Here is a 17,394-nt window from a genome sequence, read left to right as displayed (position 1 = left end):
AGATTTCCAGCCCCACCCCAACCCAACCAAAATGAAACACTCAGCACCCCAGTTTATCTGCTGTGGGAACATAGAGGGCCAAGGCTGGACAGCTGGCCTGGACTGGCTGTTGCGGAGCCAGTGCTGACACCAGCAGTCTTACCATTTCTTGTCTGCTTTCTCTATTTCCTTCTCTAAGATGGCACCACATCTCTGAACCAGCCCTTGGCTGATGACTCCAGCAGACTGCTGACAGTGCCTTGTTGCATTGCACTTCTCAAGCTACTCCACCCAGGGAGAAGGGTGGATACAAGGGTATGCAAGAAGAAGACAGGATCCTGGATGAGCCTTGAGAAGGTGAAAATTCCACGAAATAACTGATTTTTGCGTGTGAAAATGTTATATTGTACTAGTCTACTCATTTGTTTTAGTATAAAATTATGTCTCATTGCCCTCAAAATGTTGCTGCAAAAGTGATTCCTTTGGACATTTCATCATGTTTACGCCATGATCTTCCATTGGCTCTGGAACACTGCCTAGCACCTGCTAGAAGTACTGAGGTCTCTGGTTCTGGAGATAGCAGTGCTGTGAAATGCTACCGTAATGACTGGTATTTATGGGATATGCAATTGCTGTGAATGAAGATTCCCTTGAGGGTTCTTCTGATTTCTAAATAGTGTGGGTATGAGGCTAAACTTGGATATTCTTATGGGCAATTATAGCCCTGGGAGGCATCAAAAAGCAAGACCCACAAAAGACATGGGCTGGGGTAACCTGGTTTGGGAACACAGAAGTGGCATTGACCCCTGCTGTCACTGCTCCAGGAGTGCAGGTCACTATTGTTGCAAAGCTGACAAGACATGGCTTTGCTCCCATGGCAATTGCACTATTTATCTTGTTTCGCATTAGATAGTTATTTAATCTGTAAAAGTTTCACTTTCTTCATCTGTAGCATAAGAAAAGGAAAATTACCCATGAAATTTTTGTGAAAAGTAAATGTAGTTGAAGTTTATATATACACTATAACCTGATTTACAGTAAGTGCTATTATCATGTAACAGCTATAAGGAGAGAGCGAGGCTCCAACTAAGTATCTTTAATTAATTTTTCTGCATGAAAGTAAGCAGAACAACTAGAAAATAGAAAACCAAAAAGTATATTGTGCATTGCGGGGGGCTTTATTTTAATGGAGAAGTGGAGATTGTTAAATTTTGCAGTGTAGAGCAAACTGGAGACATTTTTCTACTGCATCTGTATGTTGCTGACCATTTGTTATTTGGAATAGGCTGCACTATAAGCTTGCCTAGTAAGCGTGGTTAGACAATTTAACTGCATAAAATGGCAGATGTTAAACACAGTGAAGAGTGACTTGGTCTCATGATAGTGTGACTTTCATTATCTTCCAGTAGCAGAATCGAAACTGCTTTGGAGAAGGCTTTAAGCTTTCTTATCATGCATATAATTGGGAGACATAGGTACCTCTTACAGCCATGCATCACTTAAACATGAGGATGCATTCTGAGAAATGCAGCATAAAAAGGCAGCATTAGGCAATTTCATTGTGTGTGAACATCACAGAGTGGACTTACACAATCCTAGATGTTACAGCCTACTGCACACCTAGCTGTATAGCATAGCCCATTGCTCCTACAAACCTGCATAGAATGTTATTGTACTGAATACTGTAGGCAATTGTAACACGATGTTAAGTATTTGTTTATCTAAAATCTCTAAACATAGAAAAGGTATAATAAAAATATGATGTGAAAGATTTTATATGGTATTAAATGATACACTTGTATAGAGTACTCATCAATAAAGTCTGCAGGCTGGAAGTTGCTCTGATGAAGCAGTGAGTGGTGAGTGAATGTGAAGGCCTAGGACATTATCATACACCACTCTACACTTTATAAACACTGTATATTTAAGCTACACTAAATTTATTCTTTAAATTTTTCTTCAAAAATAAATTAACCTTAGATTACTGTAACTTTACGCTTTATAAACTTTTTAATTTTTTAACATTTTGACCCTTTTGTAATCATACTTAGCTTAAAATACAAAACACATCGTATAGCTGTACAAAAATATTTTCCTTATATCCTTATTCTTTGAGCTAGCTTGTTTTACTTTTCAGGTATTTTTTTTATTTTTTAGTTTTTTTGTTAAAAACTAACACACAAAACCACACATTAGCCTAGGCCTACACAGGGTCATTATCATCAATATCACTTTCTTCCACCTCTACCTCTTGTCCCACTGGAAGGAGGTCTTCAGGGCACTAACACACATAGAGCTGTCATCTCCTATGCTAGCAATGGATTTTTCTGGATACATCCTGAGGGACCTACTTGAGGCTGCTTTACACTTAACTCACATATATATACACACATATATACACACACACATATATATACATATATACACATATATATGAAATACACTCCAAATTGAATTAAATACCTATGCCAATAACATAGTAGTTATATTATGATGATCAAGTATTACGTGCTGTACATAATTGTGTGTGCTAGACTTTTATATGACTGGCAGTGCAGTAGGTTTGTTTCCACCAGCATCCCCACAAACAAGTGAGTAACGTGTTGTTCTACAATGTGATGGCGGCTACAAAGTCACTAGGCAGTAGGAATTTTCAGCTCATTATGACCTTACAGGAACATCATCATGTATGCAGATCAATGTTGACTAAAACATCATTATGTGGCATTAATTACAAATTAGAAAAGCAGCTCCACACAAAAACTCTTAGGTCTTCGGACACTAGGCAGATCTCCCTCCTCTGGGAGGAAAGAAGCAATATCCTTGTTGGGTAACAGCTCCTGCACAATGGACTAGATATAATAAAAATAAAATGTGGTCTAGTATTGACTGCATGTTCCATCACTTTGGAGACCTCGACTACACTCCCCAACCTAAATGATGAGGGCACTGCTATGTGAGAAAGATGGATTACAGAGGACAGGAAACGAATGGGCAAAACCCCTGGTGAGAGTCCTACAGTCACGGCTTTTATTGGGTCGCTTCGTCTCACAGTATACAGTAAAACTGGGCCAAGAAAAACACACAGGGCCCATGGAACAAGAGGCATGGCAAAGAAACACAGGCTACTTTAAGTCTGAAAGGGCCAAAACAATACTGAGGTTCACATATAGGTTGACATAAAACAACATAGTATAAAATTCTACAGTAATGTGAGGCCAAGCTCAAGATAGTAATACAAGTTGATGATTGTTCCTGATTCAGTGTATACACCTGAGGACTCATCAGGTGCGTCCTAGACATGGCAGGCATCAGCCGAAACAGACCAGAGGATTTAACATTCCAGTGTGTCTCCTCCTGACATTTGTTTTCAAGAGGTGACTCCATCCTATTTCTCTAAATGAGAGTTTATCAAGCTAGGCCCTACAGACACTTTGGGCCCATAATTCCTTGTTGTGGAGGGCTGCTCTGTGCAGTGTAGGATGTTTAGCAATACCCCTAGCCTCTACCTGTTAGGTGGCAGTAGCTGTGACCAGCTGTGACAACCAAAAATATCTCCAGACATAACCAAACACCCCTTGGAGGACACAATCATCCTCAGTTGGGAACTACTAATGTGAACTGAGTCACAATAACTTCTACTCACCAAAACACTTCTACTCACCAAAACACTTTTATGCCTCACTCATAATGTCACCAAATTTTAAAGCAAACCCTCCAACATTAAAGGGAGAACTTAAAATAAACAAATAGAAAACAGTAATAGTAATTTTAAAATAAACTAAAGTTAAAATAGCATTATTTTTATAGAGAGGTAAAACTATCAAAGAAACGATGACAAGAAAACTCCCCTTAATTGAAGAGCCATCGTCTTCAGATTGAAAGGCCATATTGAGGAAACCCCCACTTAGAGTAATGGAAGACAACGTGGGGCAGATGAAGCTTCCTGCCAAGAACAATCAGAAAATATGAATGACCTTTAAAAAATCTATATAAAGATTTTAGTTTAAAAGTTTAAAAAAGTCTACACATTGGGTGCAGTGTACACTGCTCAGGTGATGGCTGCACTAAAATCTCAGAAAGCACCACTAAAGAACTTATCCATGTAACCAACCACCACCTGTTCCCCAAAACCCTATTGAAATTTAAAAAAAAGAAAATCTATATAAAGACTTTAAAGAGGTACCAAGGCAGCAAAAGCTCAAAGGTCAGAGATGCAAGAGAAAAGGGAACTTTGGGAAGCCTGGTATTTGGTCCTGCCAAAAACTGAGAGGCTGAGTCTCCAGTGGTCCATGGGACTTTGAACTCAGGATCTACATGGTCCCTAATTGATATCAGTTTTATAGGTGAGGCCCCCCACCCCACCCAAATAGGGCATCTATCCAGGAATACAGGAAACTGGAAATTTCCCTACTAAGGCTGAAGTGTACCTCCATCAATCCACTCCATCCCCAACTAGATTAGGAGAACGTGGCCCTGCCCTAGCTCTCTGCCAGAAGCCAGAAAATAACATTATCTAGAGGAAGATAGCACTATCAGGAGACTCAAATTTATTTCTACAATTTTCCATTTATAATATCTGGTTTCGATTTTCTTAATCCTTAATATTCCTGGAGACAAGGCAAGAAAAATAACCAAAAAACAAGAGAAAAATAGACTTAAAAAATACCCACAAAAGACAAGTATTAAAGCTCACAACATGCACTTCCAAAATGTGACTATTGTGTCCAAAATTAGATGAAAATAGACTTTCACCAGGGAGCTAAAAACTATTCTAAAATAATAAAATTTAAATTTTAAGTGGAAAATGCAACAACTTAAATGAAGAACTTCATCGGTATGTTTAATAGCAGATTAGACCCAGCTGAAGAGAGAATGTGTTAATTTAAAAACTAGTAAGAAAAAATATCACATACTAAAGCATAAAGAAAAACTAGGTTGGAATATATAGAAAAGGATATAAGAAGTATTGAACACTGTGAAAAGTTGTAATCGTGTTTAAGAGACTGATTAGAAGTTCTGGCCAGGGCAATCAGGCAAGAGAAAGAAATAAAGGGTATTCAGTTAGGAAAAGAAGAAGCCAAATTGTCCCTGTTTGCAGATGACATGATCATATATTTAGAAAACCCCATCGTCTCAGCCCAAAATCTCCTTAAGCTGATAAGAAACTTCAGCAAAGTCTCAAGATACAAAATTAATGTGCAAAAATCACAAGCATTCTTATACACCATTAACAGACAAACAGAGAGCCAAATCATGAATGAACTCCCATTCACAATAGCTTCAAAGAGAATAAAATACCTAGTAATCCCACTTTCAAGAGCCAAATCATGAATGAACTCCCATTCACAATAGCTTCAAAGAGAATAAAATACCTAGGAATCCAACTTACAAGGGATGTAAAGAACCTTTTCAAGGAGAATGACAAACTACTGCTCAGTGAAATAAAAGAGGACACAAACAAATGGAAGAACATTCCATGCTCATGGATAGAAAGAATCAATATCGTGAAAATGGCCATACTGCCCAAGGTAATTTATAGATTCAGTGCCATTCCCATCAAGCTACCAATGACTTTCTTCACAGAATTGGAAAAAACAGCTTTAAAGTTCATATGGAACCACAAAAGAGCCCGCATTGCCAAGACAATACTAAGTCAAAAGAACAAAGCTAGAGGCATCACACTACCTGACTTCAAACTATACTACAAGGCTACAGTAACCAAAACAGCATGGTACTGGTACCAAAACAGAGATATAGACCAATGGAACAGAACAGAGTCCTCAGAAATAATACCACACCTCTACAGCTGTCTCTTATACACATCTAGATGTGTATAAGAGACAAACCTGCATGTTGTGCACATGTACCCTAGAACTTAAAGTATAATAAAAAAATAAAATAAAAGACTAATTAAAAGACTGACAAGACTGATTAAAAGCAAAAAGGAGAGAGAAAGAAGAGATACAAAATTATTGGTAATGAAATAGGGGATATTTCCACATATCATTCAGATGTAATTTTACTTTACTGAGTAAAATCACTCAGGAATTTTTTCTCTCATTCTCTTTTGCAGGACGTCACTGATTAATATGAACCCACAAAACATGACAACAAAACAAAAAGGAGGACATAGAGCCCAGGAATCATGGTATCCACCGCAGGACAGCAGAGCAGAGAATTCCTAGGAAAGCAGCCGGGTGCTGGCAGTAGCGGGCAGCCTGCTCAGGTGGAGCGTGGTAGGGGGTCTGGGTGGCGTTTGCACAGACAAAAGGACTCAACATAAAGATGATGTGTTGGCACACAGGAGGTGGGAGTAATGGAGAACAAGTGTTTCATGTAGTAGCAAGAGAGCATAAAACTCTGGGAAAAGGGAGACATGGTAAATACCGGAATGTCATTATAATGCACAGCCTGGCTCTGCACTGAACAACATTTATCTCCTCATACTGTTCTATGACAACTAAAATGGTCATATTAGCATAGTGGGAGCAACTGATCAGGGAAATAATGTAGTACAAAACTAAATCTGCATCTTTCAGAACAGGAAATCAATTGATAATTCCTGTAACAAATAAATCAAGAAATACTACCACAGGTATATCAGTTAGATATGTAACGACTAATCCTAAAGAAATTCCTAAGTTTAAATTCATACTATGGAGTGAAATGGAAGGCAAAGCTAGATGAAGGGACTTTTTCTTAGTAACAGTCAATATTTATGGATACAAAAAACTTTTATAATAATCTTAATTTTTTGCAATCAGGTAACAAAATTATATGAACAGTTTAATCATTTTTGTGAAAATACATATACTTATCTTCATATGAGTACATATAAATTCATCTAAAAAAGAACTCTGAGGCTTTTAAAATAGCTATCTGTGGCGATAAGATTATAGGTGGATTTGTTTTCTGGCTTATTTGTATTTTCTAATGTTTCTACAACGGACATATATACTTTTTGTAATAAAGCAAAAAGTTATTTTTTGAAGTTATATAATGAGACCAGGCTCAGAGGCGCTCACGCCTATAATCCCAGCACTTTGGGAGGCCAAGGCGGGAGGATCACCTAAGGTCAGGAGTTTGAGCCAGCCTGGCCAACTTGGTGAAATCCCATCTCTACTAAAAATACAAAAATCAGCCGGGCATGGTGGTGCGTGCCTGTAGTTCCAGCTACTGGCGAGAGTGGGGCAGGAGACGTGCTTGAACCTGGAAGTCGCAGGTTGCAGTGAGCCGAGATTGCGCCATTGCACTACCACCTGGGCGACAAGAGCAAAACTCTGTCTCAAAAAAATAAAAATAAAATAAAAGTTAGATAATGAATAAAAATGACAGCATGATTAGGCAAATATTCCCAGAAGTTGCATCAATATATCTTCAAATAGTCACCTCAGTTTCCAGATACTGATTATAGGATGAAGAAAAGTGAGTATGACATAGGAATAAATTTTAAAAGGGTGCATGCAGTAAGGTGAGTTCATTTGTTAGCTAAGTTATAAAAGGAGATTTGCATCCAGTCAGTGATCAATTCCCCACCACCACCCCACCCGTGAACGCCTGACCCCACTTTGTGCCTGCTCCTGGAGGGCTGTACAGGGTGGGAGAAAATAACCAACATTCACCTGGATGAGATGGTCTTCAACCTCCAGCATCAGGCAGGAGGAGAAAGAAGAGAGGATCACACTTCATGGATCTCAAAATTCCATGTGAATCTCATATTCTGTGTCCCAACACACTCGTAGGAAAAGTTCTAAATTTCTAGGGAACTTTCTCTTAATTTTACAATGGAAGCTTACATGTGGGAAAACCTATTCAAAAGTAGTGTCGGCTAAGCAGCAACGTGTTGAACAAACGTGGCTCAGGTACAATTCACACTCTAAGACATCTGCACTAACACTAGCACCACGGTAGATGCAAACTCAGGAGACATCTGTGTTCCACACAGGATCTCTCGGACCCATGTAAGTCCTTGGCTCCAGCAACAGAAGATGGGGACACTGTTATAAGCTTTCCAGTGCTACTTCTTTTTTTAAAGGTGTTTTAATTAGTTGAAAAAAATTATGTAATGCATTTAAAATACAAAACATTTTAAAATATGATTAACCTTTCTGAAGTGGTATTAAGTATCACATTCACCAGAAATTGTTTTAAAGGGAAGTACTATATTATGTCTCATAAACTGTCTTGCCTTCTTCTGACTTTCATACGTAAGGCAGATCCGAAACCCTTTCTCATGCACAAGCAGAGTGTGATGGAGTCAGGGACCTGGAACAGCCTGACACCCATCCTTCCTCTGACTCCAGGTCCCTGCCAACTGGGTTAGGCTGCTGAGAGTTTCTCTGGCAGGGCCCTGATTGCTGATTTTGCCACGGTGTTGCAGTTTCTAAGCATAGTCATCTTCTTCTCTGCACTGCATGGTGGAACAGGAATAGTTTACACCCTTCTAGATTATTTCATGGAACTGGCTTTCCTTGTGTGTCCAGCAAATGTTTGTTAAACACCTAAATGAATTCACAGATTCATCAATCGCAGAGGTACAATAAATGTTTACTGATATGTAATGTTTTTATCTGAGTTTCTCATTTTCAAATCTATGCAATGGCTTTCAAGTGACTTTTAACTCAATAATAATAATTTCTTTTATAAACTTATTTTGTAATTCACAATTCTTGTGTTTGAATCAGACAACTTCCTTTTTAACTAGGTTCTTTAGTAGTTAAGTCCTGAATCAGTGAATCAAAAAAACTTCAGGCATGAACAAACTTTGGGGTGTATTTAGTTCAAGCCCTTCAGGATCCAGATAGGAAAATAGAAACTGAGAGAGGAAAAGCGACCTGCTGGAAGTCACTTAGCAATGTCATGGCCCAAGGGGGAGGACCCACCTAAGTGGCAGAGCCATTTAGGCAGAAGAACACTACCACATCCATCAGCATACTTACCGTATGTCTGGAGTTTTTCAGTAAGTTTGTCTACATCAATGTGCAACTGCGTTTCTACAAAGTTTCTTACAAATTTGTTTCTCAGGGCCTCCTAAAGAAAAATAACATAGCTTAACAAAAATAATTGCATTATTTCATATTATTGAATAATACCTATTAGACTTATTCAAAGTTTCATTACAAAGGAACAAGGCATATAAACTGAATCCACTTAAAAGAAGTTTTAAAACACCACAATAAATAACGGGATAACATCTTATTAGGACTTTACCTTGAAAAACAAAATCAACAATTACAAAAATTTATGTTGTAGTTGTAATTTTGTATTAATACTAAAAACAAAGAATGAATTAAGTGGTTTGTTTTTGGCAAAATTTTCTAACGAACCTATATAGTGATCTTTTACTTTCTATACGATTCTTTCCTTTCCTTTGCATGGCCTTCCTCAGAGGCCAGTTATAAAGAGGGGGTCATCATTATAAAAACTCTGAGGAAGGATTTCAGAATTTCCCAAACCCTCTCTCAATGCTTTGCTACTCATCTTCAGAAACATCTTTCATTGCTTCATCTGTACCATTATTCTTTCATTACTATTGATGGTTGTGACTTTGCCTCATTTGTCAATGATTGGAGACAAATCGTTTACTGTGGAGAGTTCTCCAAGATTTTTTCATCAACTTAATGACATCTTGCCCCTTTATTTTGCCAATGATATCCATGTACTTGCATTGCACTGCCCCACACTTACGACATACAAAAACCAGCAAGAAGCTGAGAGGGAAAGATGCTGATGTATCCAGGCTCTGCCTCAGGATCAATGACTGGGAATTAATTTTGGAATTTGCCAATTTCTTAGAGAATATTTGTATGCTATCCAGATTTTGGTCCAGCACATAACCTGATAACACGGGAGCTCCAGACAAGAATTCTCAAATAATATGTATCCTTTGTAATTAGCTCTTTTATTTCTCACATTCACCTTATTACATGTGATGTTTTTTTGTTTTTTTGGTTTTTGTTTTTTTTTTTTGAGATGGAGTCTCGCTCTGTCGCCCAGGCTGGAGTGCAGTGGCTGGATCTCAGCTCACTGCAAGCTCCGCCTCCCAGGTTCATGCCATTCTCCTGCCTCAGCCTCCCGTGTACCTGGGACTACAGGCGCCCGCCACCTCGCCCAGCTAGTTTTTTGTATTTTTTAGTAGAGACGGGATTTCACCGTGTTAGCCAGGATGGTCTCGATCTCCTGACCTCGTGATCCACCTGTCTCGACCTCCCAAAGTGCTGGGATTACAGGCTTGAGCCACCGCGCCCGGCCTACATCTGATGGTTTTAACTAATCTTGTCTAAGGATGACAAGACTTTATTATGAAAGTTTGGTGTTTGCTTTTCTTTTTTGGAATCTTATTTATCTTCCTTCACTGGGCATTTGCTATTTGCCAGTCAATGTGCAGGGCAGCTATTATGCATCATGTCTTTTAATCTCAACAACATCCCCGTGAGGTTACTGTTGTCTTTTACTGATGGAGCAGGGAAGCACAGCAAAGTTAGGGCTTTACCCAGAGGCTCTAACCACTCCATCTAGTGGCGGAATCAGGCCTGGAACATAGACATCGACTACTACAAACCCAAGGCACTGCAAGTTCCCTTGAGCATGATCCCAAAGCTAAGAAATAGAGGAACAATTTACACCGTCTTATCCTATGGAAGATAAGTTCTTCAATTGGTTGGACATGTGACTTTGATTTCTGACATGGCCACTTAGTACTCAGGTACACTATAGACTTCACAAGGAGCTGCCCAATTTTTGAGACCGAGTTAGGCACTGCTTTATGTTCTCCTAGATCTTTGTATACTCTCGACTTGGTGCTTATGATATTGTGTGATATGTTATTGCACACAATATATATAGTTGCAGCAGAGACCTTATCCAGTCTAAAACACTGTCTGTCCCATTAACTGCAAAGGTTCACTGATGTCTGTATTAACAGATTAATCCATGCACAAGCAAATTAAAGAAGATTACAATACTAGCTAATACATATGGCCATGGTCGCTGTGAGAATGAACATCGCAGACCTCCAACTGCAGGAAACGGAAATGGCAGGTCCCACTGCTGCACTCTGAATCCATGGCACTTTGCCCTGAGGCCATGTCTCCCATGGGCTGTCCCTCACCAATGACCACCACATCAGGCCCACTCCCAGAAGCCACAGAACTCCACTGACATGGGACCCCTACCTTGATAACTGACTTTAGCTCTGTGACTCCCTCTCAGCCTTATCTGATGTCCATTAAATTGCAGGGTCCACCAGGATGCTTCCACCCGACCCTCTCCCTCTCTGCTTTCCTCAGGGTCAGACTTGCATCACCATTGACAACCTTGCTTCCAGCCTGTCTAGCTTCCTCTTCCTTTGCTCAGCAGCCATTTCCCAAAATAAAATTATTGCACATGTAATCCTGTCTTGGCATCTGTTTCTTGGAAAACTCAGACTCACCCAGTAGCATTTTCTCTGTGTCAAAACCTACTCCAAAGGCTCTATGTATCCTGACCCATTTATACCTCATAACTACTATCACTTCTTCATTTCTCAGGGAAGAAACCTAAGGCACAGAGAATTTCAGTGACTAGTCCAGGATCACACAACTGGTGGCAGGGGTTGAGCTGGGAATCAAACTCAAATGATTCTAGCTCCTGAGTCCGTACTCTGAACTACTTACCTGGTGGTTAATGAAAAATTAAACATGAATTAAAATGCAGGCATATTTTCTCATCCTATCAGAGTTAAGGTAAGCTGAAGTTACACAAATGCCCAAAAAATTATTAGGTGATCTACCTGAATTAAAGTTTTACATTAATGATTGTCAGGGTCTAATGGAGTTAGGCCATTCTAAACTGTAAATTGTTCCTTTTTAAAATATTAAGTTGTCAATACAGAATATGAGGAAATTATCATTGATTGTTGAATAGACCTACAATTCAAAAGTATGCAAACAATCTAAAAAGCATTAAGCTTAATACAGAATTTAAAGAACAGGTTACTATTAACAAATTATTAATCATTCTCACGATGATACCATCTTGCATGGGTAAAATACTGAAAATTCACAAAATGTTTTCACACATCTCTAATTTTACGTCAATTATATGAGTCAACTAGAACCACCATGCCTGATGTGACTCTGTAGAATCTTCTACAGGGCAGCCCTGATGTCTCGGACATGCCCTAGCAGTAGCTCCCTATCCCTCGGTGACAGAGACCAACCACTCACCTGCAGCTGGTTGAACATCTGGCCACTTCCACTTCTCTGGAAAAGGCTGGACATTTCCAGCAGTGTTTCTGATAAAGCTTTTAGCTTGTCCACAATATAAAAGGTGGAATTAGCCTGCAACATCAAGCATATTTGGATATGTCTCTTATTCAGCTGTTATATTAAGGTAAATCTTCCAACAAGGATGGTATGTGACATGGCCACCAGAGCAAAGATCTGCCTGTGGGCCAGTTGATGCCTTCCTCAATAACATGAAAAGTTCCAATGTCCTCATATCACAGGTGAGTTCTCTGAGACCTCTCTCCTTGACTCTGTCCATCCAGGGGCTACCTGCCTGTTCACCCTGTCTCGCCAGTGTTAGAGTCACTGCTGGGTAGAGCCTATGTCCCCAATATATACTGACCTAATTAATCAATGCTTGCCCACATTTCTTCCTCAAAAATACATTCTCAACTAATACTTACTTGTTTTATGGTACCCAACACTATTGAGGATAGAATAAAACTGGTATATTTTTTCATTTATTGCTGCTGGCAGAGTACACTGGCATAAGACTTTTATAAAGTAATTTGGTATCAGAAAAATACAGTCACTGATCCATAAAAAATGCACATGCTTTACTCTCTCAAGATAAAAGGACTCTATCCTAAGGAAATAGTTTAAATAAAATATAAAGCTATTTCCATGAAGATGTCTATTGCAATATTATTACATTTAATACTGAAAGCAGTCTAAATGCCAAAGGGACAATGTTTAAGGAGGGTTTCAGAGTCTAACCACATCTCCCTAGGGTCACTAGGAGACCCTCACAGCGGCACAGGAGCTGAAAAGCAGCCAGTACAGCAAACAGAGAAAAACCTTGAAGTCTCAGCTTCAGCCTTCAATAAAAACAGGGATAAAGATTCTTGTAAGTATTAAGACAAATTAGTATTCCAATACCTTGGCACCAGGCCTGGTACACAGTAAATACTCAGTGAACACCAGCTATACCAGTTAAAAAGGTTGAATAACATTATTAATGCAACAAATTTAGAAGATCTGTAAAATATTTTAAAACTACAAATGAAGAATACACACACACACACACACACACACACACACACACACACACACATATTAAATTCCCCACCCAGAAGACCTCACGTTTCTAACATTCTAGTAACAGAAGGTAGCCTAACTTGGCTGCCTCTCTGGAGGGACCAGGAGTCCTTTCAACAAACCAAGCTGGCTCTGCAACACCAAAGAGGGGATCAGCTGGGATGACACTGATAATGAACAGCCAGGGAAATGGTTGTTCTTCCCCTGAGGGTAGAGGAATCACAACAAACACCCAGGAGACAGCGCAAGGAGTATTCCACAATGACAAGTGACCTGGCCTGAAAACACTGGCTACCCCACAGCAGGATGCCTCCTGAAGCAACAAAGACCTTGGATCCTAAGAAGTCCCCTTCTTCTCCAACTGCTGGAGGCTCATCTCCCCAACATGGAGGCAGTTGGACTGGAGAAATCTCATCTGTCCTTTCATACAGCAGCATCAGGGAGTCCCTGATGCATCAGATAAACCAAAATTAAACTCTTATTGGAACCACAGCACACAAAGTGGGCCAAGATCTGTGCGTTAAGCCTAAGTACAACAACTACCCACAAAAATAAAAGATTTTTACATAGGGCTCAAAGTCTCCTATTATATTGCTCAAAATACCCATGATACAACTGAAAAACACCCATTATAAAAATAACCAAAGAAAAGACAACTTGAATTAAGAAAAACAATCAATTGATGCCAATATTGAGACAAATCAGATATTGGAGTGACCTGGCTAGTATTTTAAAGCACCCATCATGAATAAAATAATGCTTCAACAAGCAATTGTAAATTGTCTTGAAGCAAACAAAATAGCAGAAAATCTCAATGAAGAAAAAGAAGTTATAAAAAAGAACCACATGGATACCACATGAACAATGCAATAACGCAAATACAAGAACTCGCTAGATGGTCTCAGTAGAAGAATGGAGATGTCAGAGGAGAGAACCACTGAACCTGAGAGCTGATCAGTGTGTGGCACCCAATCTGTGCAACAGGGAGAAAGGAGATTGATAGGAAAGTGAACAGAGCTTCAAGTACCCGTAGGACAATAATAACAATTTTGATATTGGTGTCATTGGACTCTCTGAAAGAGAAGAGAAACTGAGTGGAACTGAAAGAGTACGAGAGGAAAAAATGGCTGAAAAACTTCCTAACACTGTAGAAATACAAAAACCTACAGACTCAGAAAGCTAAGCAAACACTAAATATGATAAACTGAGAGAAATCTACATTAAACCACACCATAATTAAACTTCTAAAATCTGAACACAATAAAAGCTTTAAAGCAGCCAGAGAACCATGACATGTTACCTCGAGGGAACACCCACTCAAAGGTTAGTAAATCTCTCATCTGAAACCCTGGGAGCCAGAAGAAAGTAGCCTAACATTTATCACGATGTAAGAAAAGAATCGTCATAGTGAATTCTGAATCTAATGTAAATATCTTTTAGGAATGAAGATAAAATAAAGACATTCTCAGATGAAGAAAAAGTTTAAAAAAATGAAAATATGAAAAAGAATCTTCGAGAATTGAGAAGGAAGAAAAAAACAACAGAAAGAGCAGAAATGTGGGTGAATGCAACAGACTATACTGTTTTCCATGAGTTTTATGAAATGTATTTGATGATTAAAACATAAATGATAACACCATCTGGTAGTCAAGATGATGATATTTAAAAGCAGAGAAGGTAAAGGGACCTAAGTCGAAGTGGATTTCCACACCTGGCTTGAAGTGGCAAAATCTCAATGCCAATGAACTGTGATAAGCCATGTATGTATGTCTATATTGTAATATCTAGAGCCAGATGTTCTTTGTAAGAACATCATACAAAAAGATACACTCAAAGACAGTATCAATAAATCATTTTTTAGGATGAGTATCCTAAAATCATGTTTTAGGGTGAGGATGCTCAAAAATGTTTAAGTAATCCACAGGAAGGCAAGATAAGAGAAACAGAAGACACGATAACCAAAAGCTGGGAACAATCCAGATGTACCACAGTGTGTAAATGGCTGAAGAAACTGTGGACCATGCATACCAGGTAATGTTATTCAGCAATAAAAATGAATGAACTCCTGATATCTGCACAACATGGATACTACTCTAGGGAATTATGCTAAGTTTAAAAAGTCAATCCCAAATTATACATACTGTATAATTCCATGTATACAACAATATAGAAATGACAAAATTATAGAAATGAAGAACTGATTGGTGGCTGGCAGGGATCGGCGACTTGGTGGGGAGTGGTGTAGGAATTAACGGCTGTGGTTATGAAAGATAAAGCAAGAGAATCTGCTGTGATGTGACTGTTCTGCTTCAGTGCTGATGATGAATACACAAACTTACACAGGTGCTAAGGCTGCATAAAACTGAATACACACATGCACACACAGTAAAACTGGGGAAATCAGAAGACAAGTGAACTGTATCAATGGCAGAATCCTCTTTGTGATACTGCATTATAGGTAGTTTCATGAGATGTTATCATTAGGAAACCCAGTGAAGGGTACACTGATCTTTCCTTGTTGTTTCTTACAAATGCATGTAAATCTACAACTGCCTCAAAATTAAAAAGTTAATTTTTAAAAGAATATGGAATTCTAAATGAATAAGTGCCCACTGATCACAGATGGGATCATTTGAGTATCAAAAAAATAAAATAAACAAATAAATAAAGACTGCAATGGACTGAAATACATTTACCATGTTTAAATCTATGAATTCATAATCATATTGTTTAATTAATCACCTTCAGAAGATTACAGCAAACTAATGAGGCTCAGAGCTCATAATCCCAACTAAAAGTGTGTCAGGATTCTCAGATATCCTGTGATTAAAGTCTTATTTCCATTTTATTTAATTAGGAAAAATATCTTGGGCTTTCATTTCATTTATCACCACCTACTAACTTTTAATTGTAGAAAATGATTTATTCCTCTCTTGCAGTTATTCTTTCTTTTAAAATAGAGGAAAAATATCAAAATGCGACTAGGTCATAGCACAAGATATTAGCTCTGGATTGATTTGTTCTGTTGTATTCATTATTTTTTGTTGTATCAATTATTTTCTTAGTTATATCACCCTCTTCCCTCCTTATTCAGACCTTTTTCTTATTGCATCGAAGGGGAATGAGGTAGAGGAATTTGAAGATTTGAAACGGAAACAAGTAGATATATTCAGAGTAGATAAAAGAAAAATATTTCTTTTTCACTTGGCCAAAATCAGGCAGGGAAAAACCCAGTGATAGAGCATCCCACACTTCCCCTCAATGCACTTCATACTAACAAGAGCCTGCTTCCTTCCCACCTCAGATAAATGGATGAATGAATGGTTGGGAGGATAGATGAATAAATGGATGAATTTACAGATGGATGGATGGACAGATAGATGAATGGATGGGTGGATGGATGGATGGATGGATGGATGGATGGATGGATGGATGGATGGATGGATGGATGTGTGGATGGATAGATAAATGGATAAATTGATAGATGGATATATGGATGTATGGATGGATGGATGGATGGATGGATGGATGGATGGATGGATGGATGGATGGACAAACAGATGAATGAATAGATGAACAGATGGGTGTGTGGATGGTTGAATAGATAAATGAATAGATGGATGGATGGATGGATGGATGGATGGATGGATGGATGGATGGACGGATGGATGTGTGATGAATGAATGGGTGTATGGGTAGGTAGAAGGATGGATGAATAGACAGATGAATGGACAGATAGATGTGTGGATGGATGAATGAATGAATGAATGAATACATGGATGAATGGATGGATGTGTGAATGGATGAATAGATAAATGGATGAATGGATGGGTAGATAGAAGGATGGATGAATAGACAGATGAATGGACAGACAGATGTGTTGATGGATGAATGAATGAATGAATGAATACATGGATGAATGGATGGATGTGTGAATGGATGAATAGATAAATGGATGAAGGGATTGATAGATTAATGGATGGATGGATGGACAGAGAGATGAACAAATAGATGAATGGATGGATGGATGTGTGGATGGATAGATAAATGGATGGATGAATGGATGGATAGATGAATGGATGGATGGATGGATGGATGGATGGATGGA

At 38.6% G+C, this 17,394-nt stretch overlaps 1 protein-coding gene across 1 annotated transcript in view; it reads right to left on the bottom strand.

Moving 5' to 3' along the window:
• Positions 1-17,394, bottom strand: part of ABCA13 (ATP-binding cassette, sub-family A (ABC1), member 13) — a gene marked incomplete at its 3' end in the record, with an annotated part of 190,275 nt that overhangs the window by 11,543 nt on the left and 161,338 nt on the right. The window contains exons 28-29 of the mRNA XM_011996501.1: positions 12,189-12,302; positions 8,922-9,012 (exon numbers count right to left, since the gene is read on the bottom strand). Of these exons, the coding sequence (XP_011851891.1) occupies positions 8,922-9,012; positions 12,189-12,302 (205 nt within the window). The remainder of the gene's footprint in view (positions 1-8,921; positions 9,013-12,188; positions 12,303-17,394) is intronic.

Source organism: Mandrillus leucophaeus, unplaced genomic scaffold, assembly GCF_000951045.1.
Source record: "Mandrillus leucophaeus isolate KB7577 unplaced genomic scaffold, Mleu.le_1.0 Scaffold517, whole genome shotgun sequence".
Lineage (NCBI taxonomy): Eukaryota > Metazoa > Chordata > Mammalia > Primates > Cercopithecidae > Mandrillus > Mandrillus leucophaeus.
This window is presented reverse-complemented; position numbering and strand designations above follow the sequence as displayed.